Source organism: Erpetoichthys calabaricus, chromosome 3 (genome assembly GCF_900747795.2).
Source record: "Erpetoichthys calabaricus chromosome 3, fErpCal1.3, whole genome shotgun sequence".
NCBI lineage: Eukaryota > Metazoa > Chordata > Cladistia > Polypteriformes > Polypteridae > Erpetoichthys > Erpetoichthys calabaricus.
Genome location: NC_041396.2, coordinates 163,839,951 through 163,860,843, shown reverse-complemented (window position 1 = coordinate 163,860,843; position 20,893 = coordinate 163,839,951). Strand labels below are relative to the sequence as shown.

At 36.8% G+C, this 20,893-nt stretch overlaps 1 protein-coding gene across 4 annotated transcripts in view; it reads right to left on the bottom strand.

The window, feature by feature from the left end:
* Positions 1-20,893, bottom strand: part of snx14 (sorting nexin 14) — a 187,031-nt gene that overhangs the window by 18,956 nt on the left and 147,182 nt on the right. For all 4 annotated transcript variants that reach the window (XM_051925277.1, XM_051925278.1, XM_028797482.2 and 1 more), the window contains one exon: positions 4,740-4,863. In XM_051925277.1, coding sequence (XP_051781237.1) covers positions 4,740-4,863 — 124 coding nt within the window. The remainder of the gene's footprint in view (positions 1-4,739; positions 4,864-20,893) is intronic.

Here is a 20,893-nt window from a genome sequence, read left to right as displayed (position 1 = left end):
CTTACGATAAAGGTGTATGAGGGTGTGAGATACAAAAAACGCAAAACAGTGCAAACGTCGGTTTAGAATAGTTTGGGTATTACCGTGTGACCACGTAGGCACAATACATAGTGAAAAAAAAAGGCAGTGTGCTCCATGGTTACTCTCTCTGGTGGGCATTAGCATAGCATAACCTCTTGGACCAACAGCGTGCGTTTTCCGCATTCGACTTATACAACCGACATTACAAAATCCAGGAAATTATACGGTAAAATCAAGCCCCGACTTATCCGCGGGAGAACTTAAACGTGAGTATATATGGTAAATTAAAATATTCTGGCTTATTTTCTTCCACGTTACCCTTTGACTTCAGCGCACTTGGTAGAGTTGGTCGAAGTTTTTGAACATTTTTTCTCTATATATAATAAGGCCTATAATACTTTTGACTCAGCTGTCCAAAGCATTCTAGAGTATTATCCAGGTTTATTTTAATATATATGAGGTATGAAGTATGTTCTTTTTAATTAAGTGTTTACCACCATGCAGCTATGCCAACAGTTTAATTTTGCCTAGCATCTTTCTAACATTACATTTATGTAGTTGAGCTGAGAGAGGACTGAGAATCTCTGGGTGATGTTTAAAGGTTCTTTATGATGTAATGGAATATTTTACTGTTAAATGGCCAAATGATTGCCTAGAGTACTAAACATTCTCTGTATTAACAATAAGGTTTCAGTGGAGCCCAAGAGCATAAGAAATGGTTTTATAAGCCTTTCCAGAAACACATTTTTCTTGAGAATACCAAGAATTTCTTTTATCACAGTACTAGAATGTGACAACTAAAAATCTCACTGTGATGGTAACTGGACAAAGGAAGTTGGATTTAGAATAGGTAGGGTTGGTACCAATTGGGTCTCACTGTTAGCCAAAGACTTCAAGCAGCAAATCTAACTATTCATTTAATTCAGTTGAATATAATTGGGGAAGAATACTTTTCACAGACCAAAATTAAAAATGTGATTATTCTGCATAAATCAACAGCAGAAGTAACAGTTTTTTTATATATACCTTTGTAACCCATACACATTCTGGTCTGAAAAATATGCAATAATGCAACTCAGATGCTAAGCTAGTTGAAATTCTCTTACAAAAGCAGAAATTTGTTTAACAATTTTCCAATATAGGTTTATATATTGGTCTTCCCAGCATATCCAACTAATAACTTGGATGTTAGTAAAATGGATTTAACAACTAAAGCAGTTTTTTATCCACTACCTTCATGAAAAAAGCTCTAACTATAAAGACAATCAAATCCGATTCAAGGTTCACTTGTAATGAATACTGTAAATCCCAGGCCATAACATGTTTTGAAAAAAGATAAGTCTATACAATAACAAAATTAAACAAGATAAAGGAAACCGTTTTTCTAAGTAAAATCATTTTATGCATGCTTCTTGAATACACAACAGTTTAAATAACTGCTCTCTTAAGCATGTATTGAAGCTAGATAAGTGGGATGCTCTATGGACAATATCATATTCACTATCACCAAACAGTACTCTCAGATGATATCTGGTGAACAAGCATCTCCCTTTTGAAGGGGAACATGCAGTCCTGTAGTATGCACAGTGATGAAACCAGCTAAACATACTGAAATCCATCGACTTCCTTCAATTCCCTTCCCTACCAAATAACTGAAGTTTAGTGAAAAATGGCTACTTTTCATTGCCAATGTCCAAAATGTCAACATGCAATGTACCTACTTGTCCAATCAGCATCACCATGAAAATATGTGAGCACAGTTGTCATGCATTAACACTAGAATTACCAGAGCCAATGAAAAAACTAGTAAATCCGGCCCACCTCAAATCCCTTCGCACATCTCTGTCAGCATCTTTTGTCTTCTAAATGTGTTGATAAGCTCAAGCAGCAATCAGCCTGCTATACCACTCCCCCACCACCTCAGAACGAGCAAGAAGTTCTCCCAGTTCCTACATTGATTGATTATCTGGGAGTGAGCTACCCAGACTTGTAAGGGGAAATAATTTGATGTGTGTTTTGTGTCTACAACAATCTATGTAAACACATTGTTAAAACAGAAACGTTTTTTATGTTTTAGTAATAAATGACAAAATGTAGACACAAACTGTACGGCTGATGGACAAATATCAAATAAACACTTTCGCAAAAGGTACAAGTACAAAACGACAGCCTCCGTGGTGCAGTGGTAAGATCCGCTGACTTATAATCCATAGGTCATGAGTTTGAACCCAGCTCTCCGGCAAATTTATCGTTTTGAGAAGTGAGCTGCTCTTATTGTTAACATTATACAATAAAAACATACATTTGATTTGTGTCTGTAACATCTGGTGTAAATTCATAGTACTTGGAAAAGTCAGTGTTTTTTTTTCACTTTTATTCTCTCAGTCACAATCACGATACAACACCCACCCCGCCCCAGATCTGACGCGGTTACTTTTTATCTGAAACTGGGAATAACTGTAAATATGAGTGGTGTTTTGAGACAATGGAACTGGAAATTCTCTGATCTGATGGGATAAAAGCTGACACACAAATACTGTTGACTCTGCCTTATTCGTATCTCACCGTCACTTGAATTTTTTTAAATTCAGTTTTATTGAGTGTTTCTGCTTACACTGAATTAGTATGCACCTTATGGTCCATGATGTCAAAGCCGCACTGACAAAAAAACAAAGACATAGGTATATATGATATTTGGAATAACTCATTTTATGACCTGTATAGTAAATTTCGGAAAACATTGTGGCACTGATGCAACATTATTCATATTATTCATATTCATTCGCACGCCTTCTTGCGCTTGTAATCAGTGACCGCGTTTTTTTTCCCTGATCTTGCCAGTCTTCACATGTTGCTGCATGGTGTTGTTTCTTTTGTACTCCAGGACATGCAGAGGAAAGCATAGTACAGAGAGGTAAGTTCCGCGCTATATGCAATCATCAGATTCAAATGTTAACAGTTCCTACACACCCAAGGACCGTCCTTTCTACATTTTCGACATGTGTACCTGTTGCAATGTACACACTTCTCTCTGTGCTGTGGTCACTATTACACTGAAGGGGCAGGGGAAGCGGCGGTCTTGGAACAGAAGCTTGTAGATGTCGCATCCTCTCTTGCTTTATCCATTGCCTTTTCTAGTAAGAAGCAATGGCTAGGTTCCTCTGCAATTTGAGCAAAGAACACTCTTCTTTTCTCAGTGGCTCCCGTGTATGCCCTGCACAGTACATGTATGTTCATCGCCGCCAGGTCAAGCTTGTCATAGCACAAGCAACCGGCCACCTACGTGTTCCTGCTAGCAATGAATAAGCGCACACCTTCTGGTACACAATGTCAACACAGCACCAGGTAAAAAAGAAAGACAAATATATGTGACATTTTGAAGAAATAATTTTATGACCTCAATAGTACCAATCAGAAAACATCATCGCATTAATGCAATATAATTTGAAAACAAACAGCATCAGATCAGCTGTAAATGTATGATATTTCTAAAAGTTAGCTTCTTTTCAGTTTTATTCTCTCAGTCACGTTCACACTCTCCCATGCCCCCCATGTTTCCGATCTGACTCTAACTAACAGCGGCAGTATAAATTCACACACGATCTGACGCTGTTCATTTTCAATTAATATTGCATTAGTGCGACAATGTTTTCTGATTGGTATTATTCAGGTCATAAAACAATTTCTTCAAAATGTCCCATATATTTGTCTCTTTCTTGTTTTCCCCGGGGCTGCGTTGACATCATGCACCAGAAGGCGAGAGCTTATTCGATGCAAGCAGGAACACGCAGGTGGCCTGTTGCTTGTGCTTTAACGAAGCTTGACCTGGCAGCGATGAACACATATGTGCTGTGCAAGGCATGCACGGGGGCCACTGAGCAAAGAAGAGTGTTCTTTGCTCACCTTGCAGAGGAACTTAGTTGTCGCTTCTTACAAGAAAAGGTGATGGATAAAGCAAGAGAGGATGCAACATCGATAAGCTTCTGTTCCAAGACCGCTGTTCCCCCCAGCCTCTTCAATGTAATAGTAACCACAGCACAGAGAGAAGTGTGTACATTACAACAGGTACAGATGTCGTAAACATAGAAAGGCAGGTCCTTACTTGTGTGTGAACTGTTAACATTTGAATCTGATGATTGCATATAACGCGGAACTGACCTCTCTGTACTGTTCTTTCCTCTGCATGTCCTGAAGTACAAAAGAAACAGCACTATGCAGCAACATGTGAAGACTGGCAAGATCGGGGAAAACGCGGTCTCTGATTATAAGCGCAAGAAGGCGTGCGAATGAATATGAATAATATGAATAATGTTGCATCAGTGCCACAATTTTTTCCCAAATGTACTATTCAGGTCATAAAATGAGTTATTCCAAATATCATATATACTTATGTCTCTGTTTTTTTGTCAGTGCGGCTTTGATATCATGGACCATAATCTGTATACTAATTCAAAGTGAGCAGGAACACTCAATAAAAATGAATTAAAAAAAAATTAAGTGACGGTGAGATATGAAGAAGGCAGATTCCAGCGTTTGTGTGTCAGCTTTTATCTCTCTAGATCAGAAAATTTTCAGTTCCATTGTCTCAAAACAACAATCACATCTACAGTTATTCCCAATTTCAGTTAAAAAGTAACCGCATCCTTGAATTCGACAACAAAATGCTTGCTAATAATGGATATTATGATCATCTTGATTCAGTTAGTGATTTGACTTACCAACATACATCAAACAATCATAGACTCCTTCCACTGTTATCACCTCCATGAAGTAGTTTTGATTATGTTTTTTCTCTGTATATTCTGATCGGTTGGCATTGTTTTTGAACAAATCATTAAAAAGCTGAAAAACAACAGTTAAGTATAAAAATATACGAAAGACATACAATTAAATTTCAAAAGCAATAAATATTTAATTATAAATTGGTTTACAATATATTTATACTAAATCTTGATAGGCAAATCTTAGCAGAGTCAGCAATAACAAATGTTTTTGAAACTTTAAAAAATATTATGACTTACAGTTACTCGATCAACTCAATTTAAAATGAGAAAACTTTGTCATAAAAATATGGAAAAATTATAAATATGAGATTTACATAGTTTTACAATCTTAAAATCTAATTTATCACATATTAGCTGTCCCCTGTGGCTCCATCCATGTACTAGCGAAACAGGACAAATTTTAAAAATCATTAAAACAATTAAAAAAATATATAATTCTGGCCAAGCGGAAGGTGGGTACGCTCCAACGTCAAACATTGGGACCGTATCTGATTGTGTTCAGCTCTGACGGGAGAGTGTCCCCCATATGGAGAGAAAAGCACGGGGCCGTGATATGTCTGGCAATCAGCAGCTACCCTCTAAAGCACACGTAGCTCTGATCTCTCTCTCAAAAATGTCAAATGTTACTCCTTAAAAATCTGTAGATGCTAATGTCTGTTGAACAAACAGGTATCGCTAGCTAAGCAGAGGCAAGGTATGCTCCAACATGTGGCAAGAGGTAGACTGACTCAAATGGAGGCTGGCGTGTGAATAAGGAGGGCCCCTCCCCTCTGCCCACAGCCACTCTCTCAGATTCGCGCAAATCAAATAAATCAGCACCGCAAGCGAACTATGATACTTTGCACAAAGTCACATAATCAACCAGAATGTTCAAGCAAATTATAAAAAAAAAACGATGTAAATCCGTTAAGTAGTTCTCTCGTGAAATAAATATATAGATGTACACAATACGGAGAAAGTTTTATGAAAATGTGTATGTTATGGTCTATAAAACTACAGACACAGAAACTGAATGTTAGAAGAAAAAGGACCATCTTAAACAAGAATGAATAAATATGCTCTGTCTCCTACGGGTAGGTAATGTTTTACAGTTTGGTCCATAAGAATTTGGACAGTGACACAATTTTCACCACCACAACGGATTTGAAATTAAGCAATCATTATGTGATTGAAGTGTAGACTTTCAGCTTTAATTTAAGGGGTTTACCAAAAACGTTGTATGATCTGTTTAGGAATGACTAAATGACTGTTTTTTTCTGCACAGACCCAACTGAATCCCCGCCCCCCACCCAATTTGCAGGGGCTAAAAAGCATTTGAAGAAGCTAAAATAATCATAAAAATAATGCTCATTTTCAATATTTGTTTGAAAATCTTTTACATTCAATACCTGCCTTAAGTCTGGAACCCTAGTGACACTTTGCTAGGCCTTTACTGCAGTGGTCTTCAGGTCCTGCTTGTTTGTTGGACTTTCTGCTATCAGTTTTGTCTTCAGCAATGGAAATGCAATTGGTTTGAGGTGAGGTGAGTTGAGTTGACTTTGCCTTGGAGGAGTATTCCACTACTTTGTGTTGAAAAGCACTTGGTTTGCTTTCACAAAATGATTTGGCTCATTGTCTATCTGTACTGTGAAGCGGTGTCCTATCAGTTTTGTAGCATTTGGGTAAATCTGAGCAGATAGTATAGCATTATAAACTTCAGAATTCATCCTGCTACTTCTGCCAGCAGTCATATCATCAACAAACACTAGTGACTGACTTCCATTCGCAGCTATTCATGATCATGCCATAAACCTGCCTCCACCATGTTTCACAGATGATATAGTATTTATTGATTCATTCATGAGCCGTTTCTTCTCTTCTTCATACTCTTCTCTTTCCAACATTCTGGTATATATTGATCTTAGTTTCCTTTGTCTAAAGAAAAGTATTCTAGAACTGGACAGGCTTTTAAAAAATGCTTTCTGGCAAAGTTTAATCTGTCCTTCCTATGCTTGAGGTTTACCAGTGATTTTCACTGTATGGTAAACACACTGTCACTACTTTCATGAAGTCTTCTCTTGATTGTATCCTTTGACAATGATAGGTCTAACTCCCAGAGAGTGTTCTTGGTTTGGCTAAATGTTGCGAAAGGGTTCTTCTTCACCAAGGACAGAATCCTGCAATCATTTGGCACAGCTGTCTTTTGTGGTTTTCCAGACCTCCTTATGTTGCAGAGTTAACCCACTGTGTTCCTTCTCTTTATGAATGTACCAAATGGTTGACTTGACCACTCCTCGTGTTTCTGCTATCTCTCTAAAGCATTTATTTTTTTTTTCCTGAGATTTTTCTTTTGTTCACTCACTTTGCATTTTGTAAATTGATAACAATAAACAATCATTATTTATATTTCTGAAAGCATTCTTTGTTTACAGCATTTTTTCACACCTGCCTAAAACTTTTGCACAGTACTGTATGTAATTCCTAAACGGCTCATACAATATTTTTAGTGAACCCCTTAAACTAAGCTGAAAATCTACACTTCAATCACATAATGATTGCTTAATTTCAAATACATTGTGGTGGTGTACAGAGCCAAAATTATGAAAATAGTGCTACTGTCCAGATACACCTGTACCTAATTGTATTTCTGGAGACAGCATGTTTTCCAATCATATTTCTTCGCCTTTACTCTGCAAATCAGCAAATACAACAGCAAACTGTGATTACATAATTCAGAGATGCCCCTAAAACACTTTGTTTGCTTCTGCAGTCGCTAACCATTTAAACAGAATTTAGATATTCCCTGCTGGACAATCCTATAAATCACAAACTACATCCAATATTGGGTGGATTAATAAGCAGGGAAACAGTTTAGCATTTATTTAGGATTGGTGATCCCTAAGGCAATAATCAAACTATGTTGGCAATCCTATATCAAATGTACACCTCACACCTTTGAGTGCATAACTATGAAATAAAGTTTTCACTTATTAATTCACAATGTGCTTAATCCTTATCTCTCACAATTCACTATTTGCTGAAGGATCACAAAAATATTATTTATTATTCAAGTTTTGTTCACATTATCTGTATTTAAGGATTCAGAAATCTGGAGCAAAATACCTCTTACCCGGTATATTGACTAACTGCATATTTACCTTTTCTTTTGTAGAATACTTGAAGAGTAGTCTTTTTTTTTTTTTTTTTTTTTTTTTTACCAATTATAACTTTCAAGTTTCCAGTCAGTTTTCACACAGGTCGCAGTACAGAAACAAAATTAAAATGTACTGTCAACTAAACTGCAATCTATTCTAAATTTATGAAACTGTTACACTTGATGTTATATTTATGTGCAGCTTTTCACACTATGTTGTTACACTAACATGAAAATTAGGTGGAGCACTCAGGTAAACTGATTCCTCTACAGAAACATGAAGATAGTACTGTATTATGTTAATTTATACATGATGCCCTGCTCAGTACTCAGACCATTACTATTTTCACTTTATGTGGAACCACTGTGAGATACTGAATTATCTCAAACAAAAAAAGAAAAGGAATTGTTATTAACTGGTTAAAGTACAAGGTCCTGACACTTTTAACTTAGCAGGCATAAACATTAATTTTACTAAACTGCCATGAAACCTAGGTGTTATCTTTTTTACCATTCTATAGCGTATAATACACTTTACAAAACTAACATGTCAGACTTTTCTTAGAATGTAGGATACACATAAGATACAGTGCATTCTGAATTAATTTCTGGAAGAATTTACTACTGCAATATGTAATTCAAGTAGCTAATCAAATCATTCTATTCAAAATACTGACACAGGCATCATAATTGGAAGTAGGAACTACAACCACATAGCTAGCTCCTGTTAGTAATATCTTTACAGTGGCCTCCAGTTGAATTTAGAGTGGATTTTAAGCCTTCTTTTGTTATATAAAATACCTGGGCCATATTTATCTAACTGATCAATTATGATCTCAAGACGCAGGTCTGCTAGGAATTCCAAAGATATATAACACTACTGAGAAAGGTTGGTTAGTTAGAGATCCCAAAACTATCTGGTCTCAGCTTTAAATTTAGATTAGATTAGATTAGACTCAACTGTATTTTCACTGAACACAGTACAAGTACCATGAAAATGAAATGCAGTTTTGCATCTAACCAGAAGTTCAAAGAGTAGTAAGTGTAACAATCAGATAAATATAAATATAAATATATACAGCAATGAGGGATTTGTACAGACAAGTCAACAGTAAATACAGAATGATTAGTGTGAGCTAAAATATGAATAATATTAACTTCTATGATATTTACGATATGGGCAGTGTGTATGGTATGTACTGATTGAATAGCATAGAAATTCAGGCTGAGGACTCATTACTCTAGACTAGTGCTGGGCGGTATGACCAAAATTCTATATCACGGTATTTTTCAAAATTATACCGGTATTGGACAGTATTTTTTTCCCCATGCATGAGTGGATGTTAACCACATTTTCCACTGCAATAACTGGCTAACAATAACCTATTCCACTGTCATGAGAATTGTACATTGTACAAAAAAACATTTTAATGTGCACACAAGTGTTTGCATAGTCCCATAAGTTTTCAAGGGAGTAGCACTAATGAAGAGAAGGAATCACATTGCATGACAGATGCAGTCAAAATATAGAACCTTTTTATTGAATTAAACTAAAATTTTGACAACATATTTTCAACCACCCAAAGAGGAATTTGGACTTAGTAAAATATCCAGAGGTGCTTGTCAAAAGTTGTATTGCACTGAACATGTCTTAGAAAAGGAAAAAATAGTAAATATTTTTTGTAAACCAACTACACTTTGTTAATGTTAACAATCTCTGTCCACTGACACGTAAAAGTGACTTTTTAAACAACTTTACCATCATTAAACTGCATAATATTTAAACTAGTGCTGGGCGGTATACCGGTTCATACCGAAAACCGTTTTTTATTTTTTTTATGATATGGATTTTTCTTATACTGCAATACCGGTTTAAATTGCCTAAACGACGTTCGGAACGTGGTGCAGCGGGAAACTGTTCAAGTGGGGACCTTTTTCACTGCTACACCGCTAAACACATATTTGTTGCACTAGGGCTCTTTTTCACTGCTACACCACCAAATAGTGGGCGGTAGCATAGGTAAGCCGCGCGGTGAAAATGGACAGAGAGCCGAAAAAAAGGAGTCACGTCTATCGCCTGGAGATGCTTTAGTTTTAAAAGGTCAGATGTGTAAATACTGTTTCTATACTACTGGATAATACTGCAAGCCAAGTTGTACTTGTTTTATTCGTTTTCAATACAGTGTAACGTACCTGGGTACTGTGTAATATTGTGACGACATGTTGACTTTATTCTCGTACTTTGTCATTAAAGTAGAACATCGTAAACTAAACTTCATCGTAAAATGAATATTTAATTTACTAGATTTTCTCAAACCCCATCATAAGTTATATAGCACATTAAATGCTTTGTGTTAAGTGTTCCCCGAGCTTCTTAAACTGACTTCCTCTGCACTAAGAGGAGGCACCGGCAGCGATCGCCGCACAGAATCCATTCACATGATATTCATGCTCTCTGAACATTTAGAATGCCAAGATAAATACTTGATATAATTTTCATGGTGAAATGCATTAAAGCATGTATTAATCATGTGGGGGCACGGCGGCGTGGAGGTTGCACTGCTGCCTCGCAGCAAGGGTGTCCCGGGTGTACCCTGCCTTGCATTTGCATGTTTTTCTGGTGGGTTTACTCGGCGTGCTTCAGTTTCCTTTCAAAGTCATGTAGGATGTGGGGATTTGTTATGCTATATTGACCCTGCTAGTGTGTGTTTTGCTCGTATTCATCCTGCGATGTACTGGCAACTCGTTCAGGGATGGACACAACCCTGAATGGATGGCATAATTAAACATGTATAACAAAGATATTTTTAAAGTTCTGAACACTCTGTGGGCTAAGTTTATAACTAGTTTTAATTTCATAAAGACATTTATCATGTGGTGATTGGTTATGTGGAGAAAGAAAAAGAAAGGATAGAAATTGGGGTTTTGGTACGTCAGATAGAGACAGCAAGCATGCAATAAAGAAAGCCTGCTCAAAATAACATCCACTGAATTCTGTGTTCGTCTCTCCGACCACCAGATCACAAACCCAACATTTAAACAATATTTAAGTTAAACCTGTGCGATACCCATTCATACATCCAGTTTTTCGGAGCCTTGTCACACCTGCCATAAAGTTCTCTACACTGAACGTACACCGGGGACCCCTTACTGCGAGGGAGCAGCACTACCGCCACACTACCGTACATGTTTAATACCTGTTTTAATGCATTTCATCATGAAAATGATATCAAGTATTTATCTTAGCATTCTAAATTTTCAGAGAGCAGGAATATCATACAGTGAATGGATTCTGTATGGTGATCGCTGTCTCCTCTTAGTGCGGAGGAAGTCAGTTTAAGAAGCGTAGTGATTAACAACTGGGTCGGGGAACACAACACAAAGCATTTAATGTGCTACATTAACTTATGACGGGGTTTGAGAAAATCTAGTAAATTAAACAATGATTTTAGGATGAAGTTTAGTTTACGACATTCTACTTTAATTATAAAGTAAACTATGAGAATAGAGTGGAAATGTCGACTTTAATCTCGACATAAACGGCGAGAATAAAGTGGAAATGTCGACTTTATTCTCGACGCATAGTTTTTTTTTTCTTCCCTGTGTCCGTATTTTTTTTTCTTCACCGTGGCCCTAATACGATTCCGTAGGGCTATACCACAAATACAATTATAAATGCAAGTTGCAGTTGTATTATTTATGTATATAGCTTAGCTTGAAGCAAGGTCCATATTAATGCAGTTTGCCTAAATGATAGTTCAGTTGGTAAATGTAGTTATAAACTTAGACCACGGAGTGCTCAGAACTTAAAAAAAAATCTTCGTTATACATGTTTAATTATGCCATCCATTCAGGGTTGTGCCCATCTCAGTAAGTATTGTGTGCAAGGCAGGAGCAAATCCTGAACGTGGTGCCAGCACATCACAGGGTGAATACGAGCAACACATACACTAGCAGAGTTAATATAGCATAACAAAACCCCACATCCTACATGATTTTGAAAGGAAACTGAAGCACGGCAAGTAAACCCACCAGAAAAACATGCAAATTCAAAGCAGGGAACAATGATTCATGATTCAGAACTGCTTTAATGCATTTCATCATGAAAATTATATCAAGTGTTTATCTTAGCATTCTAAATGTTCAGGGAGCAGGAATATCATGAAATTAATGTATTCTCTGTGCTGCCTGCACCTCCTCTTAGAGCAAGAGGAAGTCAGTTTAAGAACCACGTAGCGATTAATAAGGCTCCGGGAACACTTAACACAAAGCATTTAATGTGCTACATAAATTATGACAGGGTTTGAGGAAATCTAGTAAATAAAATATTTATTTTAAGATGAAGTTTAGTTTACGATGTTCTACTTTAATAACAAATTACGAGAATAAAGTCAACATGTCAACTTTAATCTCGACAAACGGCGAGAATAAATTAGAAATGTCGAGAATAAAGTCAACATGTCGACTTTATTCTCATCATACGCGTCGAGATTAAATTGGAAATGTTGAGAATAAAGTCAACATGTCGTCACACTATTACACAGTACCCAGGTACATTACATAGTATTGAAAAAAATAAAACAAGTACAACTTGGCTTGCAGTATTATCCAGTAATACAGAAACAGTATTCACACATTTGAACATAATGGCCCACATCCGACCTTTTAAATCCAAAGTATCTCCAGACAACAGACATGACTCCTTTGTCCAACAAAAAGTTCTTCTGTGTCATCATTTTCAACTTTATCGTCTGCTATAGCTTCAGTTTCGGAATGTTCTCTGTCCATTTTCACTGCGCAATACCTCCACTACCACATGTACTTCGTTGCACGCCTGTTTAGCGGTGTAGCAGTGAAAAAGAGCCCCCACGCAACACCGGTGTGGCAGTGAAAAAGGTCTCCCTTAAACAGTTTCCCGTAGCTCCACATTCCGAACGCCGTTTAGACAATAAGTGTTGCGGTATAAGAAAATCCATATCATAACAAAAATAAAAAACGGTTTTCGGTATGAACCGGTATACCGCCCAGCACTACTCTAGAGTATAATATTAAGATTACTGATTATATGTTTTTATTTAACCTTTTTTCAGCTGTTTGTTTGATTTTGAAACCTTGACAATTCTTATTAAGTGCTATTATTATGCTTCTTTATTTGGTATCCTGCTGTGGCACTTTGTACCATTGTTGGATTTCCAAGCTACTCCTTCCACCCATAGGAGATTGCACAAGAAATATTAGAACTGATTGATTCAACAACAATTTCTTTAAATTGCCTAGCACATAATTGTGATACTGTACAATGCCTAGAATGGGGTAAACAGCCAGTAGTCTAAGTCATCAGGGCTGTGTTTTTGCCTGTTATAACTGATTGTGGTTCCTTCAGAGGTTTAATTTACCCAGTAATGCACTGACTGGAGTTTTCATTTTGCCCTCACCTGTTGCCTTATTTGTTTGAGTGTTCATTGATGTAAATGTTGTATGGTCTAGCGATTTATAGTTAACTAGCAAAATACCCGCGCTTCGCAGCGGAGAAGTACTGTGTTAAAGAGGTTATGTAAACATATATATACATAAACATACTGTATATACATAAATATATACATATACACATCCACATATATATACATATATATACACATACATATATATATATATAGATATATACACACACACGCAGACACATATACATATATATACATATACATATTTGTATATCTACATATATATATACACATATATACATATATATACATATTTGTATATCTACATATATATAAACATATATACATATATATACATATTTGTATATGTACATACATACACATATATCTATCTATCTATCTATCTATCTCTATATATATATATATATATATATATATATATATATATATATATATATATATATATATACACATACATATATATATACACATACATATATATACATATATATATATATATATATATATATATATATATATATATATATATATATATATAGCTGATTACCCAGTGGATTCGCTGACTGAGTGCAAGAGAAAAAAATAAAATGTATGTATAAAATAAGTTTAATTGCCAAATTTATTTTTCCACAAATAAAGAGCACTTACAATAACATAGAAATCAATATAAACAACATTAACATCATTATCATTTGAGAATATGAAGTAATATATAAGAAGCACATTGCATATAAATATAAATTATTAAACAGTAAAATGTTCTTCTATAAAACACTACTGTGGCTATTCGTTTGTCTGTCCAGGATTTTAAATGAGCTGTAGCTCGCAAACCGTTTCACCTATTGACTTGAAATTTGGTACACAGATACTACGTCACGTCTACTATTCGCTTTCCCACACATATGAATACATATATATATATATATATATACACATACATATACACACACATACACATATATACATATACATACATAGTGCGTTGCAACACGGGCTGCGATTGTTACATGGGAGGGAGAGGACAAATCACAGCTTCCCGCTTTCTAATCGGGCTTGTGATTGCTGCTTTGACGGATGCCCAGATCCCACAGTATTTCCCTTTAGGAGAGGCGTTAGGCAAGTGTAATTGAATAGCGGTGCTGCAAGTTATTACTCTTTTTATCTTTATTTTATTTTATTGTAGAATCAACTCACAGCTGCGCGCACCAGTGCGTGCGTGGCGGATGCGTACGGCTGACGTTTTCATTGTCTACCACCTTCGCTAATCATTCTTGAGGCAGATTGAAGAGTTAAGTGCCAGCTTAACTGAAAAATTAAAGAAAACATACTAAGTTTAAAAAAAAATCAGTTTTAACGGGTAAAGATGCTGACGAAAGAAGAGAAGCAGCGGGACGCTAGGGTCAAGAGCTGCTCATTAAGCAGCAAGCTCATCAACCTCTGAGCAAACGAATGGTAAACGTACAGAGAAAGAGGATAAATACTATGAATGGTCATGTCAAGTGTATTCACTCCACGTTATCGTGCAGTGCGCTGTTACTGGTATTTTGATAAAAGAATCTGAATAACATATAAGAAGCGTATAAATTATTAAACAGTAAAACATTAACATTTAAGAAGTAAAGATACATTGAGTACTACTGTAGTGCTTTCGGGTATAGTACATTTTTTGTTTGCCCATTACATGCATAAATGTATAAATTTTTTGGTGTACCTACCCAAGAACACGCAACATGACCCGGCAGTTAAAAATTTATCGCTCCAGCAATTTTAACTCTGTTACAAAGTCATCTAATATGGTATTGCAAACGGCAGCGGGAGCGTTTCTATAAACTCAATTTAAACTTACTGTTTACACCGTGCTTTGAAGATGCATAGTATGCGACACGTGTTTCGCCGTAATTGTGGGCTCATCAGGAGTACACAGTCACTGCACTCCCTTACGGGAATCGATCCTCGGACGTAGAGGCGAAGCCCCTAACGTTGTGCCACGGCGTGAGGTTCGTTCATTTGACAGCATATAGATCGGGGTAATTACATTGCAGGCATTCGTAGTCTGATTCACAATCTGATTGTATGGGTGGTTACCTACCAGGTAACGCTTGTGGTTGGTGAGCAAGTCGGCTAACTTCTGCCACGGTGCCCTCTTTCAGTTGCGAGAAGCAGATCATACAATGGTTGAAATAGTTTAATATATATAGCAAAATCACCGCGCTTCGCAGGGGCGAATATGGTATTGCAAACGGCAGCGTTTCTATAAACTTAAAGTTACGGTTTATACCGTGCCTTGTTTCATATTCTTTTCCTACCTTATCAATTGTGTAATGTGTTTTTTGAACAGGTTTGATTCATGGAAGAGATCACTCCTGCTGCGTTCAGTCACTTCACGTGAGCCACTGTCTTGTGTGATGTTGCGATGTCCACGGGTTTATTTAATGTTAGCTAAGACCCGGCAGTTAAAAGTTTCTCGCTACAGCAATTTTAACTCTGTTACAAAGTGATGCAAACTCTCGTTTATACCTCGTGTCTTCTCATTAAACTTGTATCTCGCGAATATGGCATTGCAAACGGCAGCGGGAGCGTTTCTATAAAGTTAAGGTTACGGTTTACACCGTGCTTTTTTATACCTCGTGTCTTCTCATTAAACTTGTATCTCGCGAATATGGTATTGCAAACGGCAGCGGGAGCGGTTCTATAAAGTTAATTTAGACTTACGGTTTACACCGTGCTTTTTTATACCTCATGTCTTATGAAGATGCTTGTATGCGTCACTCACTCGCTTCTTATTGTTTCGCTGCCTTGTCAATTGTGTAATGAATGTTTTCTTCTGTGCTCTTTGGGGCTCCTCCTTCTTTTCTACGTACTGAGTTCACAGTCAGTTCACGTGATTACGTGGGAGGCGTGATGACGCGACACGCAACTCAGTCTCCTACGGCCATCTTGCTGCCTACCATTACAGTATATGGACAAAAAAGAGGTTCCAGTTATGACCATTACGCGTATAATTTTGAAATGAAAACTGCCTAACTTTTGTAAGTAAGCTGTAAGGAATGAGCCTGCCAAATTTCAGCCTTCCACCTACACGGGAAGTTGGAGAATTAGTGATGAGTGAGTCAGTGAGTCAGTCAGTCAGTCAGTGAGGGCTTTGCCTTTTATTATTATAGATACACTTTACATATAGATTTGGACACATGCTCCGAGTCTGTACTGAGTGAAGAGCACTATACAAAAATAAACTGAAATAAACTGAACTTCATCCAGTAGTCTGTGTTCCATAGGGTTTGCTCCTATTTGTATTTTCCACTGGAACCTAGTGAATGTATTTTTTACCAGTACTGGTATCGAATACCACCGACAAGCACAACAGCAGATTTCTTTCCACATTTTAACAACTGGAGCACTGGAAGGTTTTACAGATTTTCAGAGACACAAACATTGAACCATAAAGTTTGTAGTTTCCAGTTTAACATCTCAACAACTACATTTTAATGCTAGTTTGGGAGCAATAAAGGTACTACTAACTAATCTTCTCTATTGGACTTAGCAGCAATCATTTCTAGCTTGAGTTAGCGCAGAAGTTGGGTCAACATTTAAAATAAGATGCCTGAAATTCCTAAAAAGTCTCAGGAAGCAAACACTCTGACAACCTGTCTTCAACATAACAGATAAATGTTGACCTAAAAAGTATTTTAAATAATTTTTTACAGGAATAAAGCTGTTATTATGTCATTTTGTTAGGCTTATAGCAGTACACTAGGTCTTCTATGTACTAAAGAACAGAATTACTGATATCCAGAAAGCCAACTGCCCCTCCCCAACCTGCATTCAAGAAGGATACGCATCTCAGAGGCTGAACTAGTCTGCGGCTCTACCAACATTTGATTGGTTTGCTTTCTGAATTTCATTTGCTAACAAAAGGTAATAGTTTTGGCGTCAAAAGTCTTGAGTTGCAGCAAAAAGGCTGAACCACCTCTCATCGACTGGCTATGCAGTAGATCATAAGTGAGCTCTCTAAATACACACAGCATTTTCTGTATCTTGAGTACCATCTTTTATGTTAATACATAAGCCACTTAACATAGTTCTTTAATCATTTTTATATCAATAAATTACATTATTGTTCAGTTTCTTAAAAAACGTGTACTTTAGTCACCTTGATGCTAGTCTAATGGCTGGGAAATACCATCTAATGAGTAAGATAAAGACAACAACAACATTTATTTATATAGCACATTTTCATACAAACAATGTAGCTCAAAGTGTTTTACATGATGAAGAAAGAGAAAAAAGACAAAATAAATAATTAAAATTAGGGAACACTAATTAACATAGAATAAAAGTAAGGTCCGATGGCCAGGGAGGACAGAAAAAACAAAAAAAACTCCAGACAGCTGGAGAAAAAAATAAAATCTGCAGGGATTCCAGGCCATGAGACAAGGAGGGAGCCTTACTAACATTTTTATTGAATCATCTGTATTGTCAAAAACAAAGCAAATAATTAAGTAACTGATTGATTAACATCAATTTTTCCATATTTTTCTCCTCAACACTTGTTTTTTTTTTTTTTTTTTTTAATAAAAGTAAGAGTGATCTTTCTGGCTTGCTTAAAGTCCACCACCATTTTTTTGTTTTCTTGATTTTTACTTTGGGATTACTGAGGCTGCCTCATCTGAAAAGTTTTTTTTCCCCCCATTTGCTTTATTCAGTCTTGTCATAGTTTATAATGAGACCCACAAGATTGATATTATCCGCAGAACTGACCACTGTTACTTTTGCAAATGAAATTCAGCAGTTCATGCACAACAAATAAATCAATGAGGAAAAGATACAACCTTGTACGAAACTTGTGCAAAAGCTGTGAGGCTCAGATATATTGTTTGTTTCACCAGAAAACAGTAAGGCAGTAAGGCATGGACTGACTGATACTTGTTACATTCCTTCAAAACTCTTGCAAGGAGTACCTGTGTTTAAGGTAGACAATTTTGAAATAAATATGATCTGGACTCACAGGCTAAGTGATCCTAGGTGTTGAAGAAAGTTTTGTAGCCCCAAAGTTACTGAATCCTCTGCTGACCCATCACCTCTGTAGATAAGCTAGTAGTTTCAAGTGCAGGTTAGATGGGAAATAGCTGTGAGTCGATCAAACACTTTCATTAAGACAAGTCAGTAGTCATTGAGGAAATGCACAGTGGATGTCTTTAAAAAAAAGGTATTGCAGTAGTCATTTTAAAGCAGTCTAGAACTTATGCCTGCTGAAATGACAGAGTTAAAAATGTGTAAAACTGGGGTGCTATCCTGTGTGTTAAGAAGCTGACTTTAGTTCATGCCCCTGAATAATAAACAGTGGTTGAAGACACATAGCTAGTTGCTTTTGTTCAGTGTGCTGCTTCATCTTGTTTTGAACCTCAATTCTGTAGCAGAATTTATACCATCATCAGCAAGCAAAACAGTGATCAGTTTGAAGTAAGTAAGTAAAGGCATCCAAAGACATATCTGATGTAACTGCTTATTTTATTTTCCAACTTGTCCGTATATGCAGTCTTGGTCCACATTACTGCATGTTGGAATTCATATGTACTCACGCTGAATGTAGCTTTAACTTCCTTTTTTCAAAGCCTTCCTTTTCTCTTCCTACAAAGACATTATTTCTGTTAGATCCACAGTTTTCAAACTGTGGTACGTGTACCACTGGTGGTACTTCAAGTCATGCCAAGTGGTACTCGTGTGGTCCTTTATTTTCCACGAATCGATGTTGCGAGAATGCCAATATGTTGCATATAATCATATATAGTATAAGTATACTACTGTAAATGCGTGGAAGACTCCAAGACGGCTTTTATTACCGCGGGCACCCATTTCCTTAATTAGTTTAATACTTTAACATCATACTTATAGTCATTATAGTGATTATAGTGACTTTTTCTTCAAAACAACACAGGCGTAAATTAACGATTCATTGACAGTGGTACTTCAGTTTACTGGTCCTCACGGAGTGGTACTTGTAAAAAAAAGTTTGAAAACCATGGTGTTAGATAGCAGCACACGCAGAGGCTGTGTTAATCTTATCACTCATGTGGATTGTGGTGTGTATATAATCCAGAAAAAAACACTGTTGCTATACACTATTTTAGATCACTGATCACTGCTCAGCACACAAAAACATTACACCAGCATTAAGAAAGCAGCTGAGAAGCCTTGGCATTTTGCAAAGATCAGGCTATTGGAACACAGCTCCACACAAGTTGGCTTTGAAAGAAAGACTTGCAAGCCATGTGAATGGAAACAGGAGTGATGATGATAGAAAAAAAAACAGATCAGGTCGGTGTTCCCTTCTATCCTGCTTTCAAAAGTTTCCTCACTGAACAACAAGCTGGATGACCTCAGACTTCAACAGATAACCCAGTGAGAGATGAGGGACTCTTCCATTTTTATCTTCCGGAAATGTGGCTGCATAACAACATCCCTGACGCAGCTATTTAGTTGGATGGACTGAGCACTTTCCGAGCATATAGAGTTGCTCCAGCAACCTGTAAGGTGTGTGGAGACAGTGTGTGTTTATATATTTATGAGTGGTGCAGAAATGCTGCAGATGAGTCAAGCCTCTGCTCTTCCAGTGCTGGAATGTCTAAATGTAAAGTGCCATCCTTTATAACTTGCCATGGGAGTTTACTGCTATTACTATTCTTGCCACTCATATTTCTCTGGGAGTTAATTCTAAAGAAGTGCGGAGTGTACTTTACAGAACTGTCACAGAGCTTCAAACCACAAATTCCAGTGGTTTTACTATTGCGGCTGAAGATTTTAATCATGTGAACTTGATGACAGTTCTCCTCAGCTTTCACATTAACACGTGAAGTTTCCAACCAGGGCTGAAAAAAAAACAACAAAAACTGACCTTTTGTTTACAAACTCTCGTGATGCTTACAAAGCCATACCTCACCTACATCTCAGTTTTTCTGATCTTGTTTCTATTATGCCTGCATACCGAACTGCTTAAACAGTGCAAACCAATTCACAAACAAATAGGGGTGTGGCCAGAGGAAGCTATTTTAGCCCTGTAGGACTGTTTTGACTTTACAGACTGGGCCATATTTAAAGCAGAAACCACTTACTGCAATCGGATCTAATTAGAGGATTATGCATCACCAGTCACTGACTATAATAGAAAGTGCATAGATGATAACACTGTACTTGCCTGTGCTCTGCGTTATGATGCATGGTACTGAAAATGCAGACAGACTTCTTACAGTATGGGTAAGATAAAAAAAAACATATGTTCAAATGGCATAGCGTTTGCAAATAGTGACATTTTCATGTATGAATGTGTGTGTGCGTGCGCGAGAGAGGCAGAGACAGATTCAATCTCATTCAAGTGGTTACTGGAATATAAAATGGTGCCATGCAGAGTTGCATTACAGTGCAGCAGTCTTTTAGCCAGCAAAAGCACTGTGGAGAAGCTGTCTGTTGTTACGGTCCTGCCTTTATCCAGTTTAATA